This window comes from Trematomus bernacchii, unplaced genomic scaffold (assembly GCF_902827165.1).
Source record: "Trematomus bernacchii unplaced genomic scaffold, fTreBer1.1, whole genome shotgun sequence".
In the NCBI taxonomy this organism is placed as follows: Eukaryota; Metazoa; Chordata; class Actinopteri; order Perciformes; family Nototheniidae; genus Trematomus; species Trematomus bernacchii.
The window spans coordinates 1,084,198-1,111,185 of NW_022987801.1; the positions used below are offsets into that span (position 1 = coordinate 1,084,198).

General features: G+C 39.8%; 4 protein-coding genes across 5 annotated transcripts; 1 reads left to right on the top strand and 3 right to left on the bottom strand.

Moving 5' to 3' along the window:
* Window positions 1-455: 455 nt before the first annotated feature.
* Window positions 456-6,268, bottom strand: LOC117498088 (alpha-2,8-sialyltransferase 8F-like). Its single transcript, XM_034150156.1, has 7 exons — window positions 6,171-6,268; window positions 4,855-4,929; window positions 4,515-4,589; window positions 3,417-3,561; window positions 1,611-1,723; window positions 1,446-1,538; window positions 456-1,366 (listed from the first exon to the last, which is right to left on the bottom strand). The coding sequence occupies exons 1-7, from the start codon at window positions 6,266-6,268 to the stop codon at window positions 961-963; spliced, it is 1,005 nt and encodes a 334-aa protein (XP_034006047.1). The 3' UTR covers window positions 456-960.
* Window positions 6,269-8,345: 2,077 nt separating this feature from the next.
* Window positions 8,346-14,440, bottom strand: LOC117498086 (alpha-2,8-sialyltransferase 8F-like). The gene is made up of 7 exons (XM_034150153.1): window positions 14,245-14,440; window positions 12,398-12,472; window positions 12,104-12,178; window positions 11,003-11,147; window positions 9,193-9,305; window positions 9,028-9,120; window positions 8,346-8,948 (listed from the first exon to the last, which is right to left on the bottom strand). Exons 1-7 carry the CDS (start codon window positions 14,340-14,342, stop codon window positions 8,471-8,473), a joined length of 1,077 nt encoding a protein of 358 aa, XP_034006044.1. The 5' UTR covers window positions 14,343-14,440; the 3' UTR covers window positions 8,346-8,470.
* Window positions 14,441-19,919: 5,479 nt separating this feature from the next.
* On the bottom strand, window positions 19,920-24,879 carry LOC117498087. Its single transcript, XM_034150155.1, has 6 exons — window positions 24,795-24,879; window positions 21,758-21,853; window positions 21,573-21,676; window positions 21,361-21,469; window positions 21,071-21,215; window positions 19,920-20,862 (listed from the first exon to the last, which is right to left on the bottom strand). Exons 2-6 carry the CDS (start codon window positions 21,851-21,853, stop codon window positions 20,303-20,305), a joined length of 1,014 nt encoding a protein of 337 aa, XP_034006046.1. The 5' UTR covers window positions 24,795-24,879; the 3' UTR covers window positions 19,920-20,302.
* On the top strand, window positions 22,581-23,750 carry LOC117498089 (collagen alpha-1(X) chain-like). 2 transcript variants are annotated; one of them, XM_034150158.1, is made up of 3 exons: window positions 22,581-22,982; window positions 23,121-23,252; window positions 23,395-23,750. In XM_034150158.1, exons 1-3 carry the CDS (start codon window positions 22,649-22,651, stop codon window positions 23,439-23,441), a joined length of 513 nt encoding a protein of 170 aa, XP_034006049.1. In that variant the 5' UTR covers window positions 22,581-22,648; the 3' UTR covers window positions 23,442-23,750. The 2 variants fall into 2 exon arrangements, with proteins under 2 accessions (XP_034006049.1, XP_034006048.1); XM_034150157.1 differs by having other exon boundaries at window positions 22,582-22,982; window positions 23,337-23,750.
* Window positions 24,880-26,988: the final 2,109 nt, after the last annotated feature.

A 26,988-nucleotide genomic window follows, 5' to 3' on the forward strand; every position in this document is an offset into this window, starting at 1 on the left:
GACAGAGGAAGGCAGTATACGTGCTCTTTTTCAAGGACCTTGTTTAGCAAGAAGGCTAACTACCTGAAGCACACAAGTGCTATATTTTGCTTACCCTGCCTCCTTTTTCAAGCCTCAGGATCAGACCAGTCTATGGACCAGACCCAGCATGGATTCAGACAGATGTGAGTGACTTACAGTTTTTTTCAGTTGCTAACACACAAACATCTCACATAAAGCCTAATTATTTAAACTCTCACTCAAAGAGCAAAACCTGAGCTCAAATCTCCAAAACTCTAAACACATTTTCAGCTCTGCACCCAATTTGCAATTCAACTTGGCACTTTTTGAAAAACACTGCACACAGTTCACTAAGTAAGACACAGAAATCTGACATATTCACTTGTTTGCCATTTTCAAAAAACTGCCATTAAAAATGCTACACACATGAACCAATCACCAATACACATGCCAAATGAACATATCCACCAAACTGCTTTATTGTTGACTCATCAATCAGGATGTAAGCACTAGAAAAAGGCTTCTTGTAAGAAATGTATAAAAACAACAATGGATATATGGACAGCAACTGTGATATTCATATAGTGACATTCCTTTTTTTGCTATGTTTTGAGTAGCTAAGTCCTGAAGCAACAAACTTGTTTTGCCATAAAACAAAGTAATTATTAGTTTTTGTCAATTAATTCAACATTGATTCACTACTGTAACTCAACCCCTTTCATTCTGCTCTGACAAGTTCATACTGTCTAAAAAGCTGCAGGTTAAGGGTAGCTTTGCTATATCTAAACAAAACAAAAAATTGCTTGCAAATGTATGTTTTCAAAGTTTCCAACAATGCAAACACAACACTTTGCCGCTCCCGTGTCAGTTGTCTGTGGTTCAGGGAACTAATTGGTACCCGGTTGACACTTTCCAAGATGAAGCCTGAGCACCCCTTGAATGTGTAGCTGCAACCAGAGGTCAAAACTCATCTGGCATGGCGTGGAGTATCCAGCTAGCTTTGTTGTTATCGAAGTAGTGGTTATTCACGGCATTGAGTTCAAATGGGTGGATACTGAAGGGCCAGAACCCGTACAGATGCACGTTGGCACAGTGTTCGAGTGCTAGGCTAACCATCTTAAGGCCGGTGCTGAGAGCACCTTTGCGCTGGCCTCGGGAGCGCCAGAAGAGGGTCAGATTTCTTATGTAGTCAGGGTTTAAGAAAACAGGCCACATAGGACTTTCAAAGTCCTCAGCAGTGTATACGGCTCGCAGGCTTCTAGGAACGTCACGAGCAAAGGTGAAGGCAGGAAGAAGCAGACGGGACTTGCCGTAGATACGCAGGCTCTCAACAAATGGACGCCGACGCCCTTCTAGATCCCCGTACCTGAAAATAAAAAGCACACGTCAAGCAACAACACAAAGGGGAACATTTAAGGTTCAATGAGTTTTATCCAATTGCTTACTTTTTCCATATGATGGATGGGTTTGCTGTCACAACGTCAGTCTTCATGCCAACATCTTTTTCATAGCCTTTTCTCAAAGAAGGCAAGTTGCACCTGAAACGTTTAATTCTGTCAATCAATACCATCATCAGCCTTTCAGTCCCCTAATCTAGACAATGTTCTCACCTGATAACAAACTGAGCTGAATCGATCATCTCTCCACAGCTGCTGTTGCTCAGAATCCCTGAGTTCCCAACAACAGCACACATGTCCCATTTTTTATTTTGAAACAGATTTTCCTGGGATTAACACCAATCAAAAATGCATTACAATACAAGAAACATTTATACTGATAATAAGATTCTGTATGCAAAAAACAAGCGCTGTAGCCTCTCGTTATACCCATCCTTAACCATTAATAGTGAAAAGATTTTGTATTTTTCTTTAACCACTGACAACACACATTAGGATGACTCAACATGTAAACTGATATAATGTATTAATGAAGTAAATGTTATAATAAATATAATAAACGATTGTTGGAACACACAAGCACACTGCTCAGCAACCACATCCCCAGCCTACGTGATAGGGCACCTAAAATATGGGACGGAGCACATTTTCTGCACGTTGAACAGAAAGCACCTCCCATTCACCCTACATTTCTCAGCAGCCCGATTGGTTAAAGGACATTCTTAAATGCCATAATATAATTGAACAGTTATCAGGTACAATTAGAAACTTTTTTCCCCCTCTTCAAACTTATTTTTCAATTCCTTTTTTCTGACGATTGTGTCTCAATTAAGCACAAGGGGGACTGGATGGCAATCACACACTAGTGGACATTTAGGCTCTGAGGCTGCCCATCATCACCTGAGACTGACCAATAAACGTTGCATAGTGTAAAAAGAACGCTCTTCAATCCTGTCCAGAACATCAATCAAATCCAGTGGTTGGACCTAAATCTAGGAATGTAACTTAAATCCTAAAGAAGGTGAAAGATAGATGTGGAGAATTTCACAACATAAAAACGTCCTCCTATTACAGTTATTTTCAGTTGCTAACACACTCAAATAAATAACACTCAAAGAGCAAAACATCAGCTCAAATCTCCAAAACTCTAAACACATTTTCAGCTCTGCACCCAATTTGCAGTTGAACTTGGCACTTTTTGCAAAACACTGCACACGGTTCTCTAAGTAAGATACAGAAATCTGACATATTGGCTTGTGTGCCATTTTCCAAACACTGCCATTAAAAATGCTACACACATGAACCAATAAACAAATACACATGCCAAATGAACAAACACCAAACTGCTTCATTGTTGACTCATCAATCAGGATGTAAGCACTAGATAAAGGCTATCTTTACAACAACAATGGATATATGGATAGCAGCAAGAGGAAGAGGTAGAGGGAGGATAAGAGGTAGAGGGAGGATGAATTGAAGTCAGTTATTTGCAGCAAATGGTTGAAGCTGTATGATCGTCAGGCTTATAGGTGCTAGTTCTTCTGTATGTTGATGAGGAGCTGTGGCCAGACCCAGCTAGGTGGCGAGATGCAGCCTAAGCACTTTTCTTTCCTCTTTTTTTTGTAAAATATTTGTTGTATTAATTTTTCCTCAAAGTTTTCCTTTTCATTTACTTTATTTGACAGAGGCATCATTTGGGTTTACACGACTGTAACTATGTGCTGTGCATGAATGTTGCACACATTTGTTTTGGAGAAAAATAAAAGTATAACAACAGTATATTTGTGTTTCTGCACATATTTTTGTAGACTTGAATAATCTTTATATGCAGAATCTCTACAGACAGAACGCCATGAAAGATGAGTGTGCTTTAGATTGAGCACTATGGTGTGTAGTTGGTTGGACAAAGTGTCTTGTACTATAAATGAAGTGTGTGCCATTTGGTGCAAAAGTGTGGTTTTTGTAAGTGTTTATGTTAGCAAATGTAGTGTTCATTTTCACACATGAGTAACAACATACCTTTGAAAAGGTGCTGAAAATCTCCGGGGTCACTCGTAGGGTCTTTTTCCCTTCTAGAGAGAACAAAATATTTGATCCCACTGGAGTGTTGGCCTGGGTAATGATGGCACTGTCAAAACCATGGCACTCACTTCTCAGCTGAGAGCTGGGGGATTACAAGGACTTTGTTTAAAACCGTAAACTTTAATCTAAAAAAATGTACATTAATTATCGACAAAATACAGTTATAGGCGGTTCTTGGGAGTTGAGTGAAATCTGTCTTCAAGTGAAGTCCCTCTGTTAAACCAAACACGACTTTAAAATGTCTTTTATTCAAACCGGGTGTTTGAAATGCGGTTAACAACAGATACTGTCATTATTTGGTCCATGGGCATCTGACTTGTGTTGCATATTTTGTTAAGATTATCGGGTGAAAGCAAATGGATTCAGTTGCTATTCTTTGTACCATATCTTTTAACTACCTTTTAAATTATATGTATTATACTTATACTGTCATCCCGGACTGTGACAATGTTTTAAATGTTCCTTACTTGTTCTGCATGGACAATGATTTGCATTTAAGCTTTACTTAAAGTGGACCTATCATGCTATATTTGAATAATATAGTGTAGGACCATACCTATATAAGGCATATTTATACATTTTTTTTCAAAATACCAAACAGATCATGCATTTTAGCCATGCCTCATTTTGCTCAATTTGACATTTTTTAGCTCTGTTTTAGCAAGGGCAGATTCTGTGAGAACAGCACCATCTACAGGCCTGGCATATGTACTACAGCGTCTCCAGCGCTTTCGAACGGCAATGGCCGTGGCTGTCTCCTCCTGATTGGTGGAGTTGGCCCAATAGCCGTAGCGCCACTGTCCTGACGTCAGGACAGTGTTCAAATCTGGATCAGTTTTTATCAGATCCGTTGCAGCCCCTTTTTTAGAGATTTGGGTATGGAGGAAAATAGAGAGGGTTGTGTTTTCTGACACTTGGTGAGTTCCCTGGAACACCGGGGACACATATTCATGTATAAAAGACGTACAAAAGTGCATTTTGCATGATAAAACATTTTAAAACATTTTTTTTAAAACATATATTAAAATGAATTACCTGAGTTTTTGGGAATTGTCTTTTTGCTTCTTCCAAGGTTTTGAGTAGCCGCCTCTTACTTTTTCGATGAGCGCCCTGTAACAAGCACGCACGCACGCACGCACGCACGCACGCACGCACGCACGCACGCACGCGCGCACGCGCGCACACACACACACACACACACACACACACACACACACACACACACACACACACACACACACACACACACACACACACACACACACACACACACAGTCAGGTGAATCGCCCATGTCGCGATAAAATGACTTGATCTGATGAAGGCATTAACAGAAAGGTCCCTTCAAGGAGAAGCATGAACGGTGTTTCCTCTCACCTGCATCCTGCACAGAGGTCAGAGGGCCATCGGGGGATTTTCTTGGGTGAAGGTGGTCCATGAGTTTCAATATTGCTGTGAAGCCAACAAGAAAGAAACTAGACAGGTGATTAAAGTTCTGATGTCATTGTTATGTATTGCTCTTCAGCGATCGATCCTCCCCCATGACAATATGAATGTGTGTGTGTGTGTGTGTGTGTGTGCGTGTGTGTGTGTGTGTGTGTGTGTGTGTGTGTGTGTGTGTAGGTTTGTGTAGGTTTGTGTAAGTGCGGCACAGCACCTATACAAACCAGTCGGTTTGGTTTCCCCTGTTTGAATGTATAGTTATAAATAGAATAGAATAGAATCTCTTCTGACAGCCATCATAAACACAAGGGTATAAAAAAAACATGGACAGCTGACGCGATATTCCAAAAAAGAAGTATTAAGAAAGTGTATCATCATCACATATAAAAAAATCCTCCCGACTCCTGCCTGTCATCTACAATCAGTACACATCTGCCGTCAAGATGTCTGAGAGCTTCCAGCTGAGTAACAAGTGATTATTGCCAAACATGTTTGTCCTAAATGTATACATATAGCAATTATGCAAATAGTTATTGAAAACCATACAACGTTGGTTAAAAATATATATCTCTGATATAGTCCAGTTTAAGTCTTGTTCAGTCAGACAACTCACGTGTTTCTTTAACATGTTTATTAGAAGCAGCATATAGTTGAGTTTGGCGTCTAGGCTCGGGCCTCATCACTCCACAGATATACATAGCACGATGAGTGATGATTAAATAACTAACCCCCCGAGCCTACAGGTGGAAGCTGGGGTGGAAGCTGGGGTGGTGGTGGGGCAGGCAAGCAGCAGCAACATGAAACACAGCAGCGGTAGCAATGTGAACGCAATAGCAGGGCACGAACGCAGCAGCAAGCAATGCATAGAGAGATATCTGGCAGGTTAAATAGAGCGGCATATTAAGGATACTCTGTTTAATTGGTTGTAGAGTGGCAAGGGGCGTTATGTATGAATGCAGCATAAGTGCTCGAGTTGACTGCCTGAACTAGCTCGCAGGCTTCGCCCCATTTATGGGAGATTCTGCCTAAATCCCAGTTCTCAGTCTTATGTTGTGTCCATCTGTAGGACGATAAACCACAGCATAAAATAGATTGTTTCATGTCAGTGTATCGTGCAAAATATCATTTTATTTCAGGTAGCTTGCTATGGGTGCTCCTGTTGTGCTTAGATTGCCCTTCGTGTCACTTACTTAGGCAAAATAAACTAAATCTGTCCCACCGGTTTTTGGAAAAAGAAATGAAATGCTTACCTGTTGTCCACAATCCAGAAGGCAGTGATCAGCAGGCTTCCCAAACAGAGGACAATGAACATCAAAGAGATGGATAACTTAATGTGCAATCCCTTCATCCCGATCTCTTCCTGCTAACACGCGTGTCCTCTCACCTTCTATCCACACACGCTTCTCTTCTAGATTCTTCTCTGCTTTCCCCTCAGTTTGTAGGCTGGCTTCTGTGTGTTGTTAAACAAGTTTCTGTCATTGGCCCACCCATATTTAGTTTTAGAGTTTTTTTGTGTATATATATTCACATATATATATATATATATATGCATATATGCACGCATATATATATATGCGTGCATATGTGTGTGTCTGTATATATTTATAAACTGTATATTATTTTCCATCATTCAATGGACAATGGAGTATTTGTACTTTTTTAATTTTTACCATCAAACATATGTTCATATATAAAGTGGGTAACTATACAAAACGAAGTGAGATAACTGTTTATGAATATCTGTTCAATTTTATTTAAACGTGTGTAACGCATGAAAGATAAATGAGTGTTTGAATAAAACTATTACATGTAAAAATGTATAGTGCAGTTTTTGTTTTCATTGCAATATTTTTTTTTTATATGTATCAATATATAGCCATACATGGTCCATGCATATATTGCAATATATTTAAAAATATAAGGACTACTTTCCCATATATGGAAATGTATGATCCAGTATATTGTATTATATTTACCAATATATTACAATATATTTTTGTTTCATAAGGTCTGGGTGGGGATTTAGTCCCTGTTGGGGGCAGGCGTTTCAGGGTTTCGCACCAAACTGCGCCCAAAGCAGCTGTTGACACCGCCAACAACTAGGGGACAGCAGGAGCGCCAGAGTGATTGATTGACGTTTGAATGAGAGAGAGTTAGACGGAGACGGAGTGTAAACCAAACTAGATAGCGAATATGGAGAAGGAAAATTATGTTTAATTACTTAAAGGTGGGATAGGTAATTCACTTCAGAAACACTTTTTGTTATATTCCATGGAATGCTCTTAACATCCCGATAGCAATGAATACATTAAATGCTTTGACAATAAATACATTAAAAAAATTCATCTGTGGAAGCCGTAGTACTGTAAAAAGCACGACAAGTTATTTTAGCCGGGCCGTCCATCTGTGCACAAACTTATCTCGTGCCCTCATTGGTCATGTGCGCGTTCGTGTGTATTGGAGGAAGGGCTCTGTCAGGAAGTCTGAAGGAAGGGGCATATTTCTTTCGGCTGCATAGTTTAAAATTCTAGCGCACTCAAGCTGGTTTCTCCATTCATACCTACCCTACCTTTAAAGAAACACACTTTGAGAGGAGGAGACTGGAGGGAAAGCTGAGAGTAAAAGAGCTCGGACCTGATCAGCCTGACATAGGCAGGAGTTAAGGACAGAGGAAGGCAGTATACGTGCTCTTTTTCAAGGACCTTGTTTAGCAAGAAGGCTAACTACCTGAAGCACACAAGTGCTATATTTTGCTTCCCCTGCCTCCTTTTTCAAGCCTCAGGATCAGACCAGTCTATGGACCAGACCCAGCATGGATTCAGACAGATGTGAGTGACTTACAGTTTTTTTTCAGTTGCTAACACACAAACATCTCACATAAAGCCTAATTATTTAAACTCTCACTCAAAGAGCAAAACCTGAGCTCAAATCTCCAAAACTCTAAACACATGTTCAGCTCTGCACCCAATTTGCAATTCAACTTGGCACTTTTTGAAAAACACTGCACACAGTTCACTAAGTAAGACACAGAAATCTGACATATTCACTTGTTTGCCATTTTCAAAAAACTGCCATTAAAAATGCTACACACATGAACCAATCACCAATACAATGCCAAATGAACATATCCACCAAACTGCTTTATTGTTGACTCATCAATCAGGATGTAAGCACTAGAAAAAGGCTTCTTGTAAGAAATGTATAAAAACAACAATGGATATATGGACAGCAACTGTGATATTCATATAGTGACATTCCTTTTTTTGCTATGTTTTGAGTAGCTAAGTCCTGAAGCAACAAACTTGTTTTGCCATAAAACAAAGTAATTATTAGTTTTTGTCAATTAATTCAACATTGATTCACTACTGTAACTCAACCCCTTTCATTCTGCTCTGACAAGTTCATACTGTCTAAAAGCTGCAGGTTAAGGGTAGCTTTGCTATATCTAAACAAAACAAAAAATTGCTTGCAAATGTATGTTTTCAAAGTTTCCAACAATGCAAACACAACACTTTGCCGCTCCCGTGTCAGTTGTCTGTGGTTCAGGGAACTAATTGGTACCCGGTTGACACTTTCCAAGATGAAGCCTGAGCACCCCTTGAATGTGTAGCTGCAACCAGAGGTCAAACTCATCTGGCATGGCGTGGAGTATCCAGCTAGCTTTGTTGTTATCGAAGTAGTGGTTATTCACGGCATTGAGTTCAAATGGGTGGATACTGAAGGGCCAGAACCCGTACAGATGCACGTTGGCACAGTGTTCGAGTGCTAGGCTAACCATCTTAAGGCCGGTGCTGAGAGCACCTTTGCGCTGGCCTCGGGAGCGCCAGAAGAGGGTCAGATTTCTTATGTAGTCAGGGTTTAAGAAAACAGGCCACATAGGACTTTCAAAGTCCTCAGCAGTGTATACGGCTCGCAGGCTTCTAGGAACGTCACGAGCAAAGGTGAAGGCAGGAAGAAGCAGACGGGACTTGCCGTAGATACGCAGGCTCTCAACAAATGGACGCCGACGCCTTTCTAGATCCCCGTACCTGAAAATAAAAAGCACACGTCAAGCAACAACACAAAGGGGAACATTTAAGGTTCAATGAGTTTTATCCAATTGCTTACTTTTTCCATATGATGGATGGGTTTGCTGTCACAACGTCAGTCTTCATGCCAACATCTTTTTCATAGCTTTTTCTCAAAGAAGGCAAGTTGCACCTGAAACGTTTAATTCTGTCAATCAATACCATCATCAGCCTTTCAGTCCCCTAATCTAGACAATGTTCTCACCTGATAACAAACTGAGCTGAATCGATCATCTCTCCACAGCTGCTGTTGCTCAGAATCCCTGAGTTCCCAACAACAGCACACGTGTCCCATTTTTTATTTTGAAACAGATTTTCCTGGGATTAACACCAATCAAAAATGCATTACAATACAAGAAACATTTATACTGATAATAAGATCCTGTATGTAAAAAACAAGGGCTGTAGCCTCTCGTTATACCCATCCTTAACCATTAATAGTGAAAAGATTTTGTATTTTTCTTTAACCACTGACAACACACATTAGGATGACTCAACATGTAAACTGATATAATGTATTAATGAAGTAAATGTTATAATAAATATAATAAACGATTGTTGGAACACACAAGCACACTGCTCAGCAACCACATCCCCAGCCTACGTGATGGGGCACCTAAAATATGGGACGGAGCACATTTTCTGCACGTTGAACAGAAAGCACCTCCCATTCACCCTACATTTCTCAGCAGCCCGATTGGTTAAAGGACATTCTTAAATGCCATAATATAATTGAACAGTTATCAGGTACAATTAGAAACTTTTTTCCCCCTCTTCAAACTTATTTTTCAATTCCTTTTTTCTGACGATTGTGTCTCAATTAAGCACAAGGGGGACTGGATGGCAATCACACACTAGTGGACATTTAGGCTCTGAGGCTGCCCATCATCACCTGAGACTGACCAATAAACGTTGCATAGTGTAAAAAGAACGCTCTTCAATCCTGTCCAGAACATCGATCAAATCCAGTGGTTGAACCTAAATCTAGGAATGTAACTTAAATCCTAAAGAAGGTGAAAGATAGATGTGGAGAATTTCACAACATAAAAACGTCCTCCTATTACAGTTATTTTCAGTTGCTAACACACTCAAATAAATAACACTCAAAGAGCAAAACATCAGCTCAAATCTCCAAAACTCTAAACACATTTTCAGCTCTGCACCCAATTTGCAGTTGAACTTGGCACTTTTTGCAAAACACTGCACACGGTTCTCTAAGTAAGATACAGAAATCTGACATATTGGCTTGTGTGCCATTTTCAAAAAACTGCCATTAAAAATGCTACACACATGAACCAATAAACAAATACACATTCCAAATGAACAAACACCAAACTGCTTCATTGTTGACTGATCAATCAGGATGTAAGTACTAGAAAAAGGCTACATACCTTTACAACAACAATGGATATATGGATAGCAGCAAGAGGAAGAGGTAGAGGGAGGATAAGAGGTAGAGGGAGGATGAATTGAAGTCAGTTATTTGCAGCAAATGGTTGAAGCTGTATGATCGTCAGGCCTATAGGTGCTTGTTCTTCTGTATGTTGATGAGGAGCTGTGGCCAGACCCAGCTAGGTGGCGAGATGCAGCCAAAGCACTTTTCTTTCCTCTTTTTTTTGTAAAATATTTTTTGTATTAATCTTTCCTCAAAGTTTTACTTTTCATTTACTTTATTGGACAGAGGCATCATTTGGGTTTACACGACTGTAACTATGTGCTGTGCATGAATGTTGCACACATTTGTTTTGGAGAAAAATAAAAGTATAACAACAGTATATTTGTGTTTCTGCACATATTTTTGTAGACTTGAATAATCTTTATATGCAGAATCTCTACAGACAGAACGCCATGAAAGATGAGTGTGCTTTAGATTGAGCACTATGGTGTGTAGTTGGTTGGACAAAGTGTCTTGTACTATAAATGAAGTGTGTGCCATTTGGTGCAAAAGTGTGGTTTTTGTAAGTGTTTATGTTAGCAAATGTAGTGTTCATTTTCACACATGAGTAACAACATACCTTTGAAAAGGTGCTGAAAATCTCCGGGGTCACTCGTAGGGTCTTTTTCCCTTCTAGAGAGAACAAAATATTTGATCCCACTGGAGTGTTGGCCTGTGTAATGATGGCACTGTCAAAACCATGGCACTCACTTCTCAGCTGAGAGCTGGGGGATTACAAGGACTTTGTTTAAAACCGTACATTTTAATCTAAAAAAATGTACATTAATTATCTACAAAATACAGTTATAGGCGGTTCTTCAGAGTTGAGTGAAATCTGTCTTCAAGTGAAGTCCCTCTGTTAAACCAAACACGACTTTAAAATGTCTTTTATTCAAACCAGGTGTTTGAAATGCGGTTAACAACAGATACTGTCATTATTTGGTCCATGGGCATCTGACTTGTGTTGCATATTTTGTTAAGATTATCGGGTGAAAGCAAATGGATTCAGTTGCTATTCTTTGTACCATATCTTTTAACTACCTTTTAAATTATATGTATTATACTTATACTGTCATCCCGGACTGTGACAATGTTTAAAATGTTCCTTACTTGTTCTGCATGGACAATGATTTGCATTTAAGCTTTACTTAAAGTGGACCTATCATGCTATATTTGAATAATATAGTGTAGGACCATACCTATATAAGGCATATTTATACTTTTTTTTTTTCAAAATACCAAACAGATCATGCGTTTTAGCCATGCCTCATTTTGCTCAATTTGACATTTTTTAGCTCTGTTTTTGCAAGGGCAGATTCTGTGAGAACAGCACCATCTACAGGCCTGACATATGTACTACAGCGCCTCCAGCGCTTTCGAACGGCAATGGCCGTGGCTGTCTCCTCCTGATTGGTGGAGTTGGCCCAATAGCCGTAGTGCCACTATCCTGACGTCAGGACAGTGTTCAAATCTGGATCAGTTTTTATCAGATCCGTTGCAGCCCCTTTTTTAGAGATTTGGGTATGGAGGAAAATAGAGAGGGTTGTGTTTTCTGACACTTGGTGACTTCCCTGGAACACCGGGGACACATATTCATGTATAAAAGACGTACAAAAGTGCATTTTGCATGATAGGTCCCCTTTAAAAATTTTTTTTTAAAACATATATTAAAATGAATTACCTGAGTTTTTGGGAAATGTCTTTTTGCTTCTTCCAAGGTTTTGAGTAGCCGCCTCTTACTTTTTCGATGAGCGCCCTGTAACAAACACACACACACACACACGTGCACACACACACACACACACACACACACACACACACACACACACACACACACACACACACACACACACACAAACACACACACACACACAGTCAGGTGAATCACCCATGTCGCGATAAAATGACTTGATCTGATGAAGGCATTAACAGAAAGGTCCCTTCAAGGAGAAGCATGGACGGTGTTTCCTCTCACCTGCATCCTGCACAGAGGTCAGAGGGCCATCGGGGGATTTTCTTGGGTGAAGGTGGTCCATGAGTTTCAATATTGCTGTGAAGCCAACAAGAAAGAAACTAGACAGGTGATTAAAGTTCTGATGTCATTGTTATGTATTGCTCTTCAGCGATCGATCCTCCCCCATGACAATATGAATGTGTGTGTGGTGTGTGTGTGTGTGTGTGTGTGTGTGTGTGTGTGTGTGTGTGTGTGTGTGTGTGTGTGTGTGTGGTGTGTGTGTGTGTGTGTGTGTGTGTGTGTGTGTGTGTGTGTGTGTGTGTGTGTGTGTGTGTCTGCATGTTAAATATTAACCCAGGTAGCAAGGTAAAGCTTCATTTGCACTCTGATCCAGAAAAGCACACAGACTGTGAGGAAACTCAGCTGTTGAAGGGTTAATGTTTCAGTTAAGGATACCATACTGTAGATTGATGTCTTCTCGTGCTCTGTAGAGAGAACAGGAGAATGCAGTTTGTTTTCCTCTGGCGGCATCCATGTCTCAGGCCGTCCAACCGGTGCTTCCAGAGTAAACATTTACCTTCTAGTTTCCCACACCCTGTACGTACCTGCTGCCTGATTCACGTACAACTCACCTCAATAGGGAGAAGTGTGTGTGTGGTGTGTGTGTGTGTGTGTGTGTGTGTGTGTGTGTGTGTGTGTGTGTGGTGTGTGTGTGTGGTGTGTGTGTGTGCTTGTGTGTGTGTGTGTGTGTGTGTGTGTGTGTGTGTGTGTTGTGTGTGTGTGTGTGTGTGTGGGTTTGTGTGTGTGTGTGTAGGTTTGGCACAGCACCTATACAAACCAGTCGGTTTGGTTTCCCCTGTTTGAATGTATAGTTATAAATAGAATAGAATAGAATCTCTTCTGACAGCCATCATAAACACAAGGGTATACAAAAAACATGGACAGCTGACGCGATATTCCAAAAAAGAAGTATTAAGAAAGTGTATCATCATCACATATATAAAAAAATCCTCCCGACTCCTGCCTGTCATCTACAATCAGTACACATCTGCCGTCAAGATGTCTGAGAGCTTCCAGCTGACTAACAAGTGATTATTGCCAAACCTGTTTGTCCTAAATGTATACATATAGCAATTATGCAAATAGTTATTGAAAACCATACAACGTTGGTTGAAAATATATATCTCTGATATAATCCAGTTTAAGTCTTGTTCAGTCAGACAACTCACGTGTTTCTTTAACATGTTTATTAGAAGCAGCATATAGTTGAGTTTGGCGTCTAGGCTCGGGCCTCATCACTCCACAGATATACATAGCACGATGAGTGATGATTAAATAACTAACCCCCCGAGCCTACAGGTGGAAGCTGGGGTGGAAGCTGGGGTGGTGGTGGTGCAGGCAAGCAGCAGCAACATGAAACACAGCAGCGGTAGCAATGTGAACGCAATAGCAGGGCACGAACGCAGCAGCAAGCAATGCATAGAGAGATATCTGGCAGGTTAAATAGAGCGGCATATTAAGGATACTCTGTTTAATTGGTTGTAGAGTGGCAAGGGGCGTTATGTATGAATGCAGCATAAGTGCTCGAGTTGACTGCCTGAACTAGCTCGCAGGCTTCGCCCCATTTATGGGAGATTCTGCCTAAATCCCAGTTCTCAGTCTTACTGTATGTTGTGTCCATCTGTAGGACTTTAAAACCACAGCATAAAATAGATTGTTTCATGTCAGTGTATCGTGAAAATATCATTTTATTTCAGGTAGCTTGCTATGTGCTCCTGTTGTGCTTAGATTGCCCTTCGTGTCACTTACTTAGGCAAAATAAACTAAATCTGTCCCACCGGTTTTGGAAAAAGAAATGAAATGCTTACCTGTTGTCCACAATCCAGAAGGCAGTGATCAGCAGGCTTCCCAAACAGAGGACAATGAACATCAAAGAGATGGATAACTTAATGTGCAGTCCCTTCATCCCGATCTCTTCCTGCTAACACGTGTGTCCTCTCACCTTCTATCCACACACGCTTCTCTTCTAGATTCTTCTCTGCTTTCCCCTCAGTTTGTAGGCTGGCTTCTGTGTCTTGTTAAACAAGTTTCTGTCATTGGCCCACCCATATTTAGTTTTACAGTTTTTTTGTGTATATATATTCACATATATATATATATGCATATATGCACGCATATATATATATGCGTGCATATGTGTGTGTCTGTATATATTTATAAACTGTATATTATTTTCCATCATTCAATGGACAATGGAGTATTTGTACTTTTTTAATATATACCATCAAACATATGTTCATATATAAAGTGGGTAACTATACAAAACGAAGTGAGATAACTGTTTATGAATATCTGTTCAATTTTATTTAAACTTGTGTAACTCATGAAAGATAAATGAGTGTTTGAATAAAACTATTACATATAAAAATGTATAGTGCAGTTTTTGTTTTCATTGCAATATTTTTTTTTTATATGTATCAATATATAGCCATACATGGTCCATGCATATATTGCAATATATTTAAAAATATAAGGACTACTTTCCCATATATGGAAATGTATGATCCAGTATATTGTATTATATTTACCAATATATTACAATATATTTTTGTTTCATAAGGTCTGGGTGGGGATTTAGTCCCTGTTGGGGGCAGGCGTTTCAGGGTTTCGCACCAAACTGCGCCCAAAGCAGCTGTTGACCCCGCCAACAACTAGGGGACAGCAAGAGCGCCAGAGTGATTGATTGACGTTTGAATGAGAGAGAGTTAGACGGAGACGGAGTGTAAACAAAACTATATAGCGAATATGGAGAAGGAAAATTATGTTTAATCACTTAAAGGTGGGATAGGTAATTCACTTCAGAAACACTTTTTGTTATATTCCATGGAATGCTCTTAACATCCCGATAGCAGTGAATACATTAAATGCTTTGACAATAAATACATTAAAAAAATTCATCTGTGGAAGCCGTAGTACTGTAAAAAGCACGACCAGTTATTTTAGCCGGCCCGGCTAAAATAACTGGATGGCCTACCTGCCTGTCTGCCTTCCATCTGTGCACAAACTTATCACGTGCCCTCATTGGTCATGTGCGCGTTCGTGTGTGTTGGAGGAGGGGCTCTGTAAGGAAGCCTGAAGGAAGGGGCATATTTCTTTTGGCTGCATAGTTTAAAATTGTAGCGCACTCGAGCTGGTTTCTCCATTCATACCTACCCTACCTTTAAAGAAACACACTTTGAGAGGAGGAGACTGGAGGGAAAGCTGAGAGTAAAAGAGCTCAGACCTGATCAGCCTGACAAAGGCAGGAGTTAAGGACAGAGGAAGGCAGTATACGTGCTCTTTTTCAAGGACCTTGTTTAGCAAGAAGGCTAACTACCTGTAGCACACAAGTGCTATATTTTGCTTCCCATGCCTCCTTTTTCAAGCCTCAGGATCAGACCAGTCTATGGACTAGACCCAGCATGGATTCAGACAGATGTGAGTGACTTACAGTTTTTTTCAGTTGCTAACACACAAACATCTCACATAAAGCCTAATTATTTAAACTCTCACTCAAAGAGCAAAACCTGAGCTCAAATCTCCAAAACTCTAAACACATTTTCAGCTCTGCACCCAATTTGCAGTTGAACTTGGCACTTTTTGCAAAACACTGCACACGGTTCTCTAAGTAAGACACAGAAATCTGACATATTCGCTTGTGTGCCATTTTCCACACTGCCATTAAAAATGCTACACACATGAACCAATAAACAAATACACATGCCAAATGAACAAACACCAAACTGCTGCATTGTTGACTCATCAATCAGGATGTAAGCACTAGAAAAAGGCTACATACCTTTACAACAACAATGGATATATGGATAGCAGCAAGAGGAAGAGGTAGAGGGAGGATAAGAGGTAGAGGGAGGATGAATTGAAGTCAGTTATTTGCAGCAAATGGTTGAAGCTGTATGATCGTCAGGCCTATAGGTGCTTGTTCTTCTGTATGTTGATGAGGAGCTGTGGCCAGACCCAGCTAGGTGGCGAGATGCAGCCTAAGCACTTTTCTTTCCTCTTTTTTTTGTAAAATATTTTTTGTATTCATTTTTCCTCAAAGTTTTACTTTTCATTTACTTTATTTGACAGAGGCATCATTTGGGTTTACACGACTGTAACTATGTGCTGTGCATGAATGTTGCACACATTTGTTTTGGAGAAAAATAAAAGTATAACAACAGTATATTTGTGTTTCTGCACATATTTTTGTAGACTTGAATAATCTTTATATGCAGAATCTCTACAGACAGAACGCCATGAAAGATGAGTGTGCTTTAGATTGAGCACTATGGTGTGTAGTTGGTTGGACAAAGTGTCTTGTACTATAAATGAAGTGTGTGCCATTTGGTGCAAAAGTGTGGTTTTTGTAAGTGTTTATGTTAGCAAATGTAGTGTTCATTTTCACACATGAGTAACAACATACCTTTGAAAAGGTGCTGAAAATCTCCGGGGTCACTCGTAGGGTCTTTTTCCCTTCTAGAGAGAACAAAATCTTTGATCCCACTGGAGTGTTGGCCTGTGTAATGATGGCACTGTCAAAACCATGGCACTCACTTCTCAGCTGAGAGCTGGGGGAATTACAAGGACTTTGTTTAAAACCGTACATTTTAATCTAAAAAAATGTACATTAATTATCTACAAAATACAGTTATAGGCGGTTCTACGGAGTTGAGTGAAATCTGTCTTCAAGTGAAGTCCCTCTGTTAAACCAAACACGACTTTAAAATGTCTTTTATTCAAACCAGGTGTTTGAAATGCGGTTAACAACAGATACTGTCATTATTTGGTCCATGGGCATCTGACTTGTGTTGCATATTTTGTTAAGATTATCGGGTGAAAGCAAATGGATTCAGTTGCTATTCTTTGTACCATATCTTTTAACTACCTTTTAAATTATATGTATTATACTTATACTGTCATCCCGGACTGTGACAATGTTTAAAATGTTCCTTACTTGTTCTGCATGGACAATGATTTGCATTTAAGCTTTACTTAAAACACTTTTTTAAAAAACATGTATTAAAATGAATTACCTGAGTTTTTGGCAATTGTCTTCTTGCTTCTTCCAAGGTTTTGAGTAGCCGCCTCTTACTTTTTCGATGAGCGCCCTGTAACAAACACACACACACACACGCGCACACACACACACACACACACACACACACACACACACACACACACACACACACACAGTCAGGTGAATCACCCATGTCGCAATAAAATGACTTGATCTGATGAAGGCATTAACAGAAAGGTCCCTTCAAGGAGAAGCATGGACGGTGTTTCCTCTCACCTGCATCCTGCACAGAGGTCAGAGGGCCATCGGGGGATTTTCTTGGGTGAAGGTGGTCCATGAGTTTCAATATTGCTGTGAAGCCAACAAGAAAGAAACTAGACAGGTGATTAAAGTTCTGATGTCATTGTTATGTATTGCTCTTCAGCGATCGATCCTCCCCCATGACAATATGAATGTGTGTGTGTGTGTGTGTGTGTGTGTGTGTGTGTGTGTGTGTGTGTGTGTGTGTGTGTGTGTGTGTGTGTGTGTGTGTGTGTGTGTGTGTGTGTGTAGGTTTGCGTAGGTTTGCGTAGGTTTGCGTAAGTGCGGCACAGCACCTATACAAACCAGTCGGTTTGGTTTCCCCTGTTTGAATGTATAGTTATAAATAGAATAGAATATAATCTCTTCTGAGCGATAATAAATACAAGGGTATAAAAAAAAACATGGACAGCTGACGCGATATTCCAAAAAAGAAGTATTAAGAAAGTGTATCATCATCACATATATAAAAAAATCCTCCCGACTCCTGCCTGTCATCTACAATCAGTACACATCTGCCGTCAAGATGTCTGAGAGCTTCCAGCTGAGTAACAAGTGATTATTGCCAAACCTGTTTGTCCTAAATGTATACATATAGCAATTATGCAAATAGTTATTGAAAACAATACAACGTTGGTTAAAAATATATATCTCTGATATAGTCCAGTTTAAGTCTTGTTCAGTCAGACAACTCACGTGTTTCTTTAACATGTTTATTAGAAGCAGCATATAGTTGAGTTTGGCGTCTAGGCTCGGGCATCATCACTCCACAGATATACATAGCACGATGAGTGATGATTAAATAACTTACCCCCCGAGCCTACAGGTGGAGGTGGGGTGGAAGCTGGGGTGGTGGTGGTGCAGGCAAGCAGCAGCAACATGAAACACAGCAGCGGTAGCAATGTGAACGCAATAGCAGGGCACGAACGCAGCAGCAGCAGCAAGCAATGCATAGAGAGATATCTGGCAGGTTAAATAGAACGGCATATTAAGGATACTCTGTTTAATTGGTTGTAGAGTGGCAAGGGGCGTTATGTATGAATGCAGCATAAGTGCTCGAGTTGACTGCCTGAACTAGCTCTCAGGCTTCGCCCCATTTATGGGAGATTCTGCCTAAATCCCAGTTCTCAGTCTTATGTTGTGTCCATCTGTAGGACTTTAAAACCACAGCATAAAATAGATTGTTTCATGTCAGTGTATCGTGCAAAATATCATTTTATTTCAGGTAGCTTGCTATGTGCTCCTGTTGTGCTTAGATTGCCCTTCGTGTCACTTACTTAGGCAAAATAAACTAAATCTGTCCCACCGGTTTTTGGAAAAAGAAATGAAATGCTTACCTGTTGTCCACAATCCTGTTGTACACATATATGCATATATATATGCATATATATATGCATATATGCACGCATATATATATGCACGCATATATGCACGCATATATATATGCACGCATATATATATGCACGCATATATATATGCACGCATATATATATGCATATATGCACGCATATATATATATATATGCATATATATACACATATATATATATATATCTATGCATATATATATGCATATATATATAGATGCATATAAATATATATATATATATATATATATATGTGTGCATATATATGCGCGCATTCAAGGCCAGGGTCGATCTCCTGTTTTCAATAACTCTTTGTCTCAGTGTCTGCACCTGGCTTTTGCTACATTTCTAATACAAGCTAAAACTTTCTTCAATGACTTTTCCCTTCGTTTTGTATCCAACCCATCAGAACCTGGGATTAGTGATTGTGTCTATGTATTCCATAGTCATAGCAACATCTCATGAGCACAATAAACATATAATGTAATAATAAGAATAGGTCTTTTAATGTTATATAACAATAGACTCCACAGTGTCCTACTCTAAACAATAAACAGTCCTTGTTATAATGACCGACGGAAACACAGATTAAAGTAGCTTGAAGTTAAAAATAGTTTTTTTTTTAATACATTAATGTAGCCTTTGTTTCTGCTAAAAGAGGTGTCAACCAGCTGGGGCAACAAGAAAATCCGCGAAATCGAGTGTGACTATTAAAAAATAATTAATTATTATATTAATATTGACAATAACAACCGACCGTCGGGGTAGCATTTGCTTGGCATTTCCGGGTATTTCTCCACTGGTTGGGCCATGTTAACAATACGGTGTAACTGTCACGTTTGAAGGGACGAAATCGTGACATCTTCACGTCTCCCAGCATGGTAAATCGTCACATGTTCACGTCTTGCCGTGATACCGGGTTGGTTATAATAGTCCACAAGTTCAGATGGGTTTTCAGAAAGTGTGTGGGGGGGAGGGGGAGACAGACAGACAGACAGACAGACAGACAGACAGACAGACATCTTGCAGGTAATGGAGGCAGTGATTGCTGAAGGTGAGATGGATTTGAGATTTCTGTAGGTTATTGTGCGTTTTTACTTTTGGGCGGGGATGGGGATGTTGATGTCCATGATGATGGCCTTGTGATCACAGTTGTGGAGATCGAGGCTGGACAGATGAGGGATGGTGAAACCAGTGGAGCAGATCAAGTCCAGGGTGTGACCACGGATGTGTGTTGGGAAGTTGATGTGTTGAGAGAATTTCCAGCAGAAAGCTGAGCGAGAATGTCAGAGAGGTCGGAGAGAAAGGAGGGGTTTGGCTTCGGGGGACGGTAGATGATGGCTGTGACCAGGGGAGTGGGACCAGAGAGTTTGAAGATCAGGTGTTCAAATGAAGAAACCTCAGGGATGGAGATTTTGGTAGTTTTTATTTCCTTTCTGAAAATAGCAGCTATACCACCACCCCTTGTGGGGCGAGGTTTGTCAATGCATGTGAATCCTGCTGGGGTGATTTGATTTAAAGAAAAATAGTCCTGGGGTTTTTGCCACGTTTCGGTCAGATACAGAAAGTCCAGGTTTTTGTCTTTAATGAATTCATTCAGAATGTGGCTTTTAATGTGGATGGAGCGTGTGTTGAGCAGGGCTGCTCTGAGGTGACGTTGCATTGGGAGGGGTTGTGTGGACCGGGGGAGTGGAAGGAGATTGGTCAGATTCACGTGTTGTTTGTTGTGATGGCGTAGTGTGGGCGTGCGACTCCTCTTGAGTTCTGTGGAAAGAGAAATAGTGTTAGATTTAAAAACATTACATTATATGCAATAGGCAATGGATAGGTTTTTGCTTTAAATGTAACGCCTGTAGAATAAGAAAAACATCTTCATTCAGATTGGTTCCCTAGGAGTCCTGTTTTATTATTTTACGAAACACAAAGAAAGCAATGGTGCTTGAGTTTTCACGTTTGAACGTCAAGAACATACCAACAGGAGAGAGTTTTTCCAGTTCCTGGTGAATTTGTTCCATCATGCTTGATATTGTAGTTCTCAGTGACCCAAAGGAGAATGAAGTGTCAACAGTTAAATGTTTCCAATCTCGAGATTCATCCAGGAATGTTTTAGGAAGACCCTGTAGGATAAATGTCACATTCTCAGTATAAACCTTTTAGTGTCCCCTGGATCTGGATATTGTCCGTGCATACTGACATCTAGCATTATAGAGGCCAAATGAATTGTTTAATGATAGAAAAATGCCAAAAGCTTGGATGTCTTACCTGCCAGTCGCCATTTTCTTCCAACTCATCAATGGTCTTCCTGATTTTGTCAATTTCCTTCTGCAGCTTTTTGACCAGATGTAGTCCTTCTCTACTCACTCTCTTTCTCCTAAAATAACATGCAGTAACAATAGGCAGTGTCATTTATTGATTACCTTAACATTGGTGCAGTTAATGTCATAAATCACTGCGATATTTACTGAGCCACACACCTCTCCTCCAGAGGTTGAAGGGCTTTCTTCCGAGAGTCCTCCACGACTTTCATCACCTCTGAGAAAACGCTGTTGATCTCCAGCCATTCGGCATCCAAGCCGCCCTGAAAAGAGTAACGGATGATGAGGATGTTGAAAAAAACCTTACTGAAAGGAGAAAATGTAAATAATCTGCTTCGGCTCACCTTGCAGGCTTTTACAGATGATGTGACTTCAGAAATCTTCTGTTCTCTTGTCTGAATTTTCTGCTGTAAATCAGCCCTTATCATGTCCTGCCTCATCTTGAGTAAAGACACAAAGTACTTTTATTAGAATGCATTATAAGGCCAATAAAAAGTCGCCTACCTGCAAACCAAGGTCATTCCCTTCAGACTAATCTGTGCTTTGCACTGTACAGTTGTAGAACAATGCAGAGTATTGCCCAGATGAAGAATTGCACTGGTTATGTAGTCGAAGTATAGAAGTTATGTCTCAAAGCTGTGTCAGAACTAATATTTCCACAAGTATCAATTCACTTTTAATATGTTGCAAATTACATTACAACGAACTTGAGAGGAATCAGCATATTGTGCCGACCTTTGACCACAGCACATTGCATGATGGGGCAGATAACTGGGCAAATACAGGGTCCATGCATCTGTAGACAGACACAGGACTAGTTGTTGATTAACTTAAGTGCAAATACAAACGTTTGGGGAATCAATGACACCACCTTTAGTGTTTTTGGTCAAAATAAGTTCCAGAAAGGAGTGAATAGGGATATGATTTATTTAGATGCAGACACAATGTTTTATGTTTTTTGTGCTGCATGTCATTAGTCATACCTGTAGTCTGTGTTCTGTTTATGTGCCTGACCATAATCCACTTAGAGTGTTTTTGTTAACATTTCTCTCGGCTGTCAATGATTAACGGATTGCCAGAAAATGCGGTCAATACTATTTTCTTATTGCAAAATAACCCTTTCATCAAAACTGATGTTAAACATTAACAGGTCCCTATAAACAACATAAAAGCAGCCAGAGGGATAACATCATTTAGAGTTCAGGGGACTGAGTGACGTTGTATCAATTTACAAAATGAGATTGACCATTGTGCTGATTGTGTCGCTGTTTAGTGGCTTAATTTTGGCCCAGGAAGGTGATAATGTAAGTGAGAAACTAAAGGCTATGGAAACCAGACTGGTGAACAGTGAAACCAGACTGGTGAACAGTGAAACCAGACTGGTGAACACTGAAACCAGACTGATGGACACTGAAAACAAGCTGAAGGACACTGAAAACAGGCTGAAGGACACTGAAAACAGGCTGAAGGACACTGATAACAGGCTGATGGGCACTGATAACAGGCTGATGGGCACTGATAACAGACTGAAGGAGAGTGAAAACCAGATTCTTGAACTGAAGAACAAAGGTAAAGTGAAACTTTAGTTCTGATTTAAAGACCTCACACGGTAGAATAATGTGTGGTGATGGGATTATCAAATGGAAAATTGTTGAAATGCTACGCTAAATTTAAATGATGATGAGATTACGATGTGTCTTTGTATAGAAAATAAGACGGTCATATTCAGTGCAGCAACAGGAGGAGGAGGGAATGCCATTGGACCCTTCAACACAGACACAACTTTAATCTACAGAACCTTGATCACAAATATTGGAGCCGCCTACAGTCCATCCACAGGTAAAACTACTTCCATCCTGTTTAGAGGTCTTAAAATGCATTGAATGACCACTGATGGTGTGTGACACCCTGTTGTTTCCACAGGTATCTTTACTGCCCCGGTTCCAGGTGTTTATTACTTTACCATCTTCTATCATGCTAGATGGAGCTATGGCACTCACTTACGGATCTACAAGAACAATGAATTGATGATATGGACACAAGATAACTCTTCAACCTCTGACACAGCTGATAATGGAGGAAACGCAGTGTTCCTGCAGCTTGTTCAAGGAGACCAGGTGTACGTGCAGCTGGCTGCAAGCACGCATGTTTGGGGAAGCGACCATCATACAACCTTCAGTGGTTTTCTGGTCACTGAAATGTGAGAATCTGTATCTCTGTAGTAATTCTTGAGGGTGGCTGACACAGTCTGAGCTCTCCAAACATCTATTAACATGACATGTTCAAATGTAATGAAACACAAAGCTGTTGCTCATACAATAAAGAGTCTGAAAATGCCTTCTTTAGTGAATGCTTTTTTAAGTTCGTTATGCCTGAACGTTCACAGTGACTTTTCTTCTTTTACCCAGGACATCTAAAGCAACTGTTAAATCCACTGCTTTAATATTTCCCTATATTACCCTATGCCCTGTAAGTAGTCCTTGGGTGCTGTGAAAGGCGCCCCCCAAATAAAATGTATTATTATTATTATAAGTGAAAGAATAACTTCATAGTATTTGCATCTCATTTTCCAGGCACTTATAGTCAAATCAGGCCTATATAGCTTGCATTAACCACACCCCGTATACCTGTTAGTACTAGAGTGAATGGGATTGAGCAACTTTTCATTTGTAAAAGGAACATTTGCTATTTGCTCTATATTTAACATGTTTGTTCTTGATTTATTCTATAAGTCTTGGCTTAATAAAAGCTACTAATTAACTCAAAGAGATTTAACACGCATATGAACCTCAAAAGGAGCATTACTCTACCATTTACCTACTTTTTAATCCTTGGTATGGTATGTATAATTTCCTGCTGATCCGTTGAGATTTTGAAATATTATAGCGGGAGGGTGTTTTATTATTGAGCAAAAGATCTACAAAACATTTTTTGAAAAGCCACTAATTCCAATATCGACACCACTACAGTTTAACTCTGTTGCATGTTGTATCTTTGTTATAACTAATTATTGTAAGCATCATTCCTTTTCTGAACAGCAAGAACACATACAAAAACACTCTAATTGTACCTCAACGGTATTACAGGTGACACCCTCTCTAGGTATATAAGCCTCATGTGTGTGGGTGTGTGGGCGTGTTAGATCACAAAAGCAAAAAGCATCCGGACTTACGGAACAAACTATTGCAGTAAGATAATACCCTGTCTAAAACACAGCAGGTGAACACACTGGAATTTAATGTTGCAAGTGCTTGACATTGTATAGTAGTATCAGTAAAAAGGTTAACAGAACCTTAAAATGATAATCTAACATTTTCTGGTACTACCTTTAAAACTAACCATTAATAGAAAGTAATTTGATGTAGTATAGTGTGATATTACCTTTCAGCTATTGAAATGCTGTGTATCTCGTAGGTGTCTGTCTCTTTCTCTCTCCACTCCCACCTGGTGTGTGTGTGTGTGTGTGTGTGTGTGTGTGTGTGTGTGTGTGTGTGTGTGTGTGTGTGTGTGTGTGTGTGTGTGTGTGTGTGTGTGTGTGTGTGTGTGTGTGTGTGTGTGTGTGTGTGTGTGTGTGTGTGTGTGTGTGTGTGTGTGTGTGTGTTTAAACAAAATGTTGACATCTTGGGAAATATGCATATTAGCTTTCTGGTGGATGATTAGGTAAGGAGATCAATACCATTGTCACATATGTCTGTTAATTATATCTATGACCATCAGCCAGTTAGCCTAGCTTAGCACAAGGACTGTACACCCTGGGAAACAGCTAGCGTGAGGGTGGGGGCATTACCAGCACATGATAAACATGTTAAATACTTCCCGGTTTTAGGACGCGTCACTGCGGTTCTCTATTGTCGTGTTCTTTTATTCCAGGAAAGACAAACAACTTCTAATTTAACTATTTATTAAAAGAGAGCAAAAGATATATTTCACTTGGCCAAGGACTCCGTCCGGTCCCAGAAATCACAGGCAGCAGAGCTGTAATCTATAACTCTATTTCCGGGAAAAAGCATTGAACCTTGTGCGTGCATACATTTGTATTATTCAGGCCTCCGCCTGTACATTTATGATTGGTTGAGACTAGATGGGGAGGACCGTGGTTTAGACTTTGCACTCCCTTGTTGGTGCACAGACTTAGACAAAGTCTCTTGGCAACACAAACTCCAATCAGCATTCGGCCGGCTTGTGAAGGTTCCCTCCTTACTCTAGTCGCTATCCTACGTAATTTGATTTGCTGAAGCTGCTTTGCAATAGATATTGGGAATTTTCCATTATACTAGTTCCCAGTTATGCGTAGGCGAGGAGCTCGCACACTGTTCAAGGCCAGGGCGATCTCCTGTTTTCAATAACTCTTTGTCTCAGTGTCTGCAGCTGGCTTTTGCTACATTTCTAATACAAGCTAGAACTTTCTTCAATGACTTTTCCCTTCGTTTCGTATCCAACCCATCAGAACCTGGGATTGGTGATTGTGTCTATTTATGTTATAGGCATAGCAACATCTCATTAGCACAATAAGCATATAATGTAATAATAAGAATCACTCTTGTAATGTTATATACAAATAGACTCCACATAAGCCTACTACTGCTGCACCCCCTGTAATCTCAGATGCACCCCAAGTCATTTTTTTCTGGAAACGGGCCTGCTCGTAGGGATACTCATTCCCTTCGGTGTGCATCCCATCTTCCCCTGGTGTGTCCTCAGACCCTGGTAGGAGGTGACTTTGGACTAGCTGCAGGGGGTGCATCTCTGATGGCTCTGATGGCTCTGATTTGATTTTGTGGGCATCTGTAGGTGTCAAACACAGACATTAGGAAAGCACTAGCTCCACATTTGTAGAAGCAACACATGCCACCCAAGATGTTCAGTGTTCACAGGAGGCCTCTGCTTTTTATTTATTATCTAACACTTATTTTCATTTTAGGCAAATCACCTTTTTCCTTAGATTGAAATTAAGTACAGATTTCAACTTTTATTTTGTGTCAAAGCTTAATTTTTATGTGGACTTTTGGAGAATAAATTAAAACCCAATATTAAGATCTTAATGGTCACCTGATGAGTCCCCAAAAGTCATTATTGATGTGATTAAAGATGTGTAGGACTGAGATTAGACAGTGATTAGTCGCCCTCTAGAGGTACTCTACAGTACTTCGTGTTGAATTCACTACTTCCTTCTAATATTATGTATAATAAATGTAACCAAGCATTATGTTAAACCAGTACACAATTTAAAATAGGGTTAGATCAATTAGTGAGTAAGTAAATAAATAAATACAAATATGAATACATAATGCAACACTTCAAGATAGAAGTAGGACATATATGATTATATAATGAGAAAAAGATGTGTTATTAGTCATCATTTCTCATTTATGTAGGCAATAATTATTTCTTATATATACATTGTAACAATTTTTTATCTTAAAAAATGCTACTATCTGTGTAAGATAAGTTTTAACAAACTGGGAAATGTAAAAAAAACCTTCATCATAGGAAACTTAATTTACATCTCTTTGACATCTTAAGAGCAGCCCATTAAATAATTATATTTTCCACACACTCCCCACTGTGTTTATTG

Coding starts and splice junctions, on each gene's coding strand:
- LOC117498088 (XM_034150156.1), bottom strand. CDS start 6,268: ATGAAGGGATTGCACATTAAGTTATCCATCTCTTTGATGTTCATTGTC. Junction 3,562..4,514: donor GACAATTCCCAAAAACTCAG/GTAATTCATTTT, acceptor GTAATCCCCCAG/CTCTCAGCTGAGAAGTGAGT. Junction 1,724..3,416: donor TTTTCAGCACCTTTTCAAAG/GTATGTTGTTAC, acceptor TGTTAATCCCAG/GAAAATCTGTTTCAAAATAA.
- LOC117498086 (XM_034150153.1), bottom strand. CDS start 14,342: ATGAAGGGACTGCACATTAAGTTATCCATCTCTTTGATGTTCATTGTC. Junction 12,473..14,244: donor TTCTGGATTGTGGACAACAG/GTAAGCATTTCA, acceptor TTGGCTTCACAG/CAATATTGAAACTCATGGAC. Junction 8,949..9,027: donor CCATCCATCATATGGAAAAA/GTAAGCAATTGG, acceptor TTTTATTTTCAG/GTACGGGGATCTAGAAAGGC.
- LOC117498087 (XM_034150155.1), bottom strand. CDS start 21,853: ATGAGGCAGGACATGATAAGGGCTGATTTACAGCAGAAAATTCAGACA. Junction 21,677..21,757: donor CATCTGTAAAAGCCTGCAAG/GTGAGCCGAAGC, acceptor TACTCTTTTCAG/GGCGGCTTGGATGCCGAATG. Junction 21,216..21,360: donor AAGAAAATGGCGACTGGCAG/GTAAGACATCCA, acceptor TTTATCCTACAG/GGTCTTCCTAAAACATTCCT.
- LOC117498089 (XM_034150157.1), top strand. CDS start 22,649: ATGAGATTGACCATTGTGCTGATTGTGTCGCTGTTTAGTGGCTTAATT. Junction 22,983..23,120: donor TCTTGAACTGAAGAACAAAG/GTAAAGTGAAAC, acceptor GTCTTTGTATAG/AAAATAAGACGGTCATATTC. Junction 23,253..23,336: donor CGCCTACAGTCCATCCACAG/GTAAAACTACTT, acceptor TTGTTTCCACAG/GTATCTTTACTGCCCCGGTT.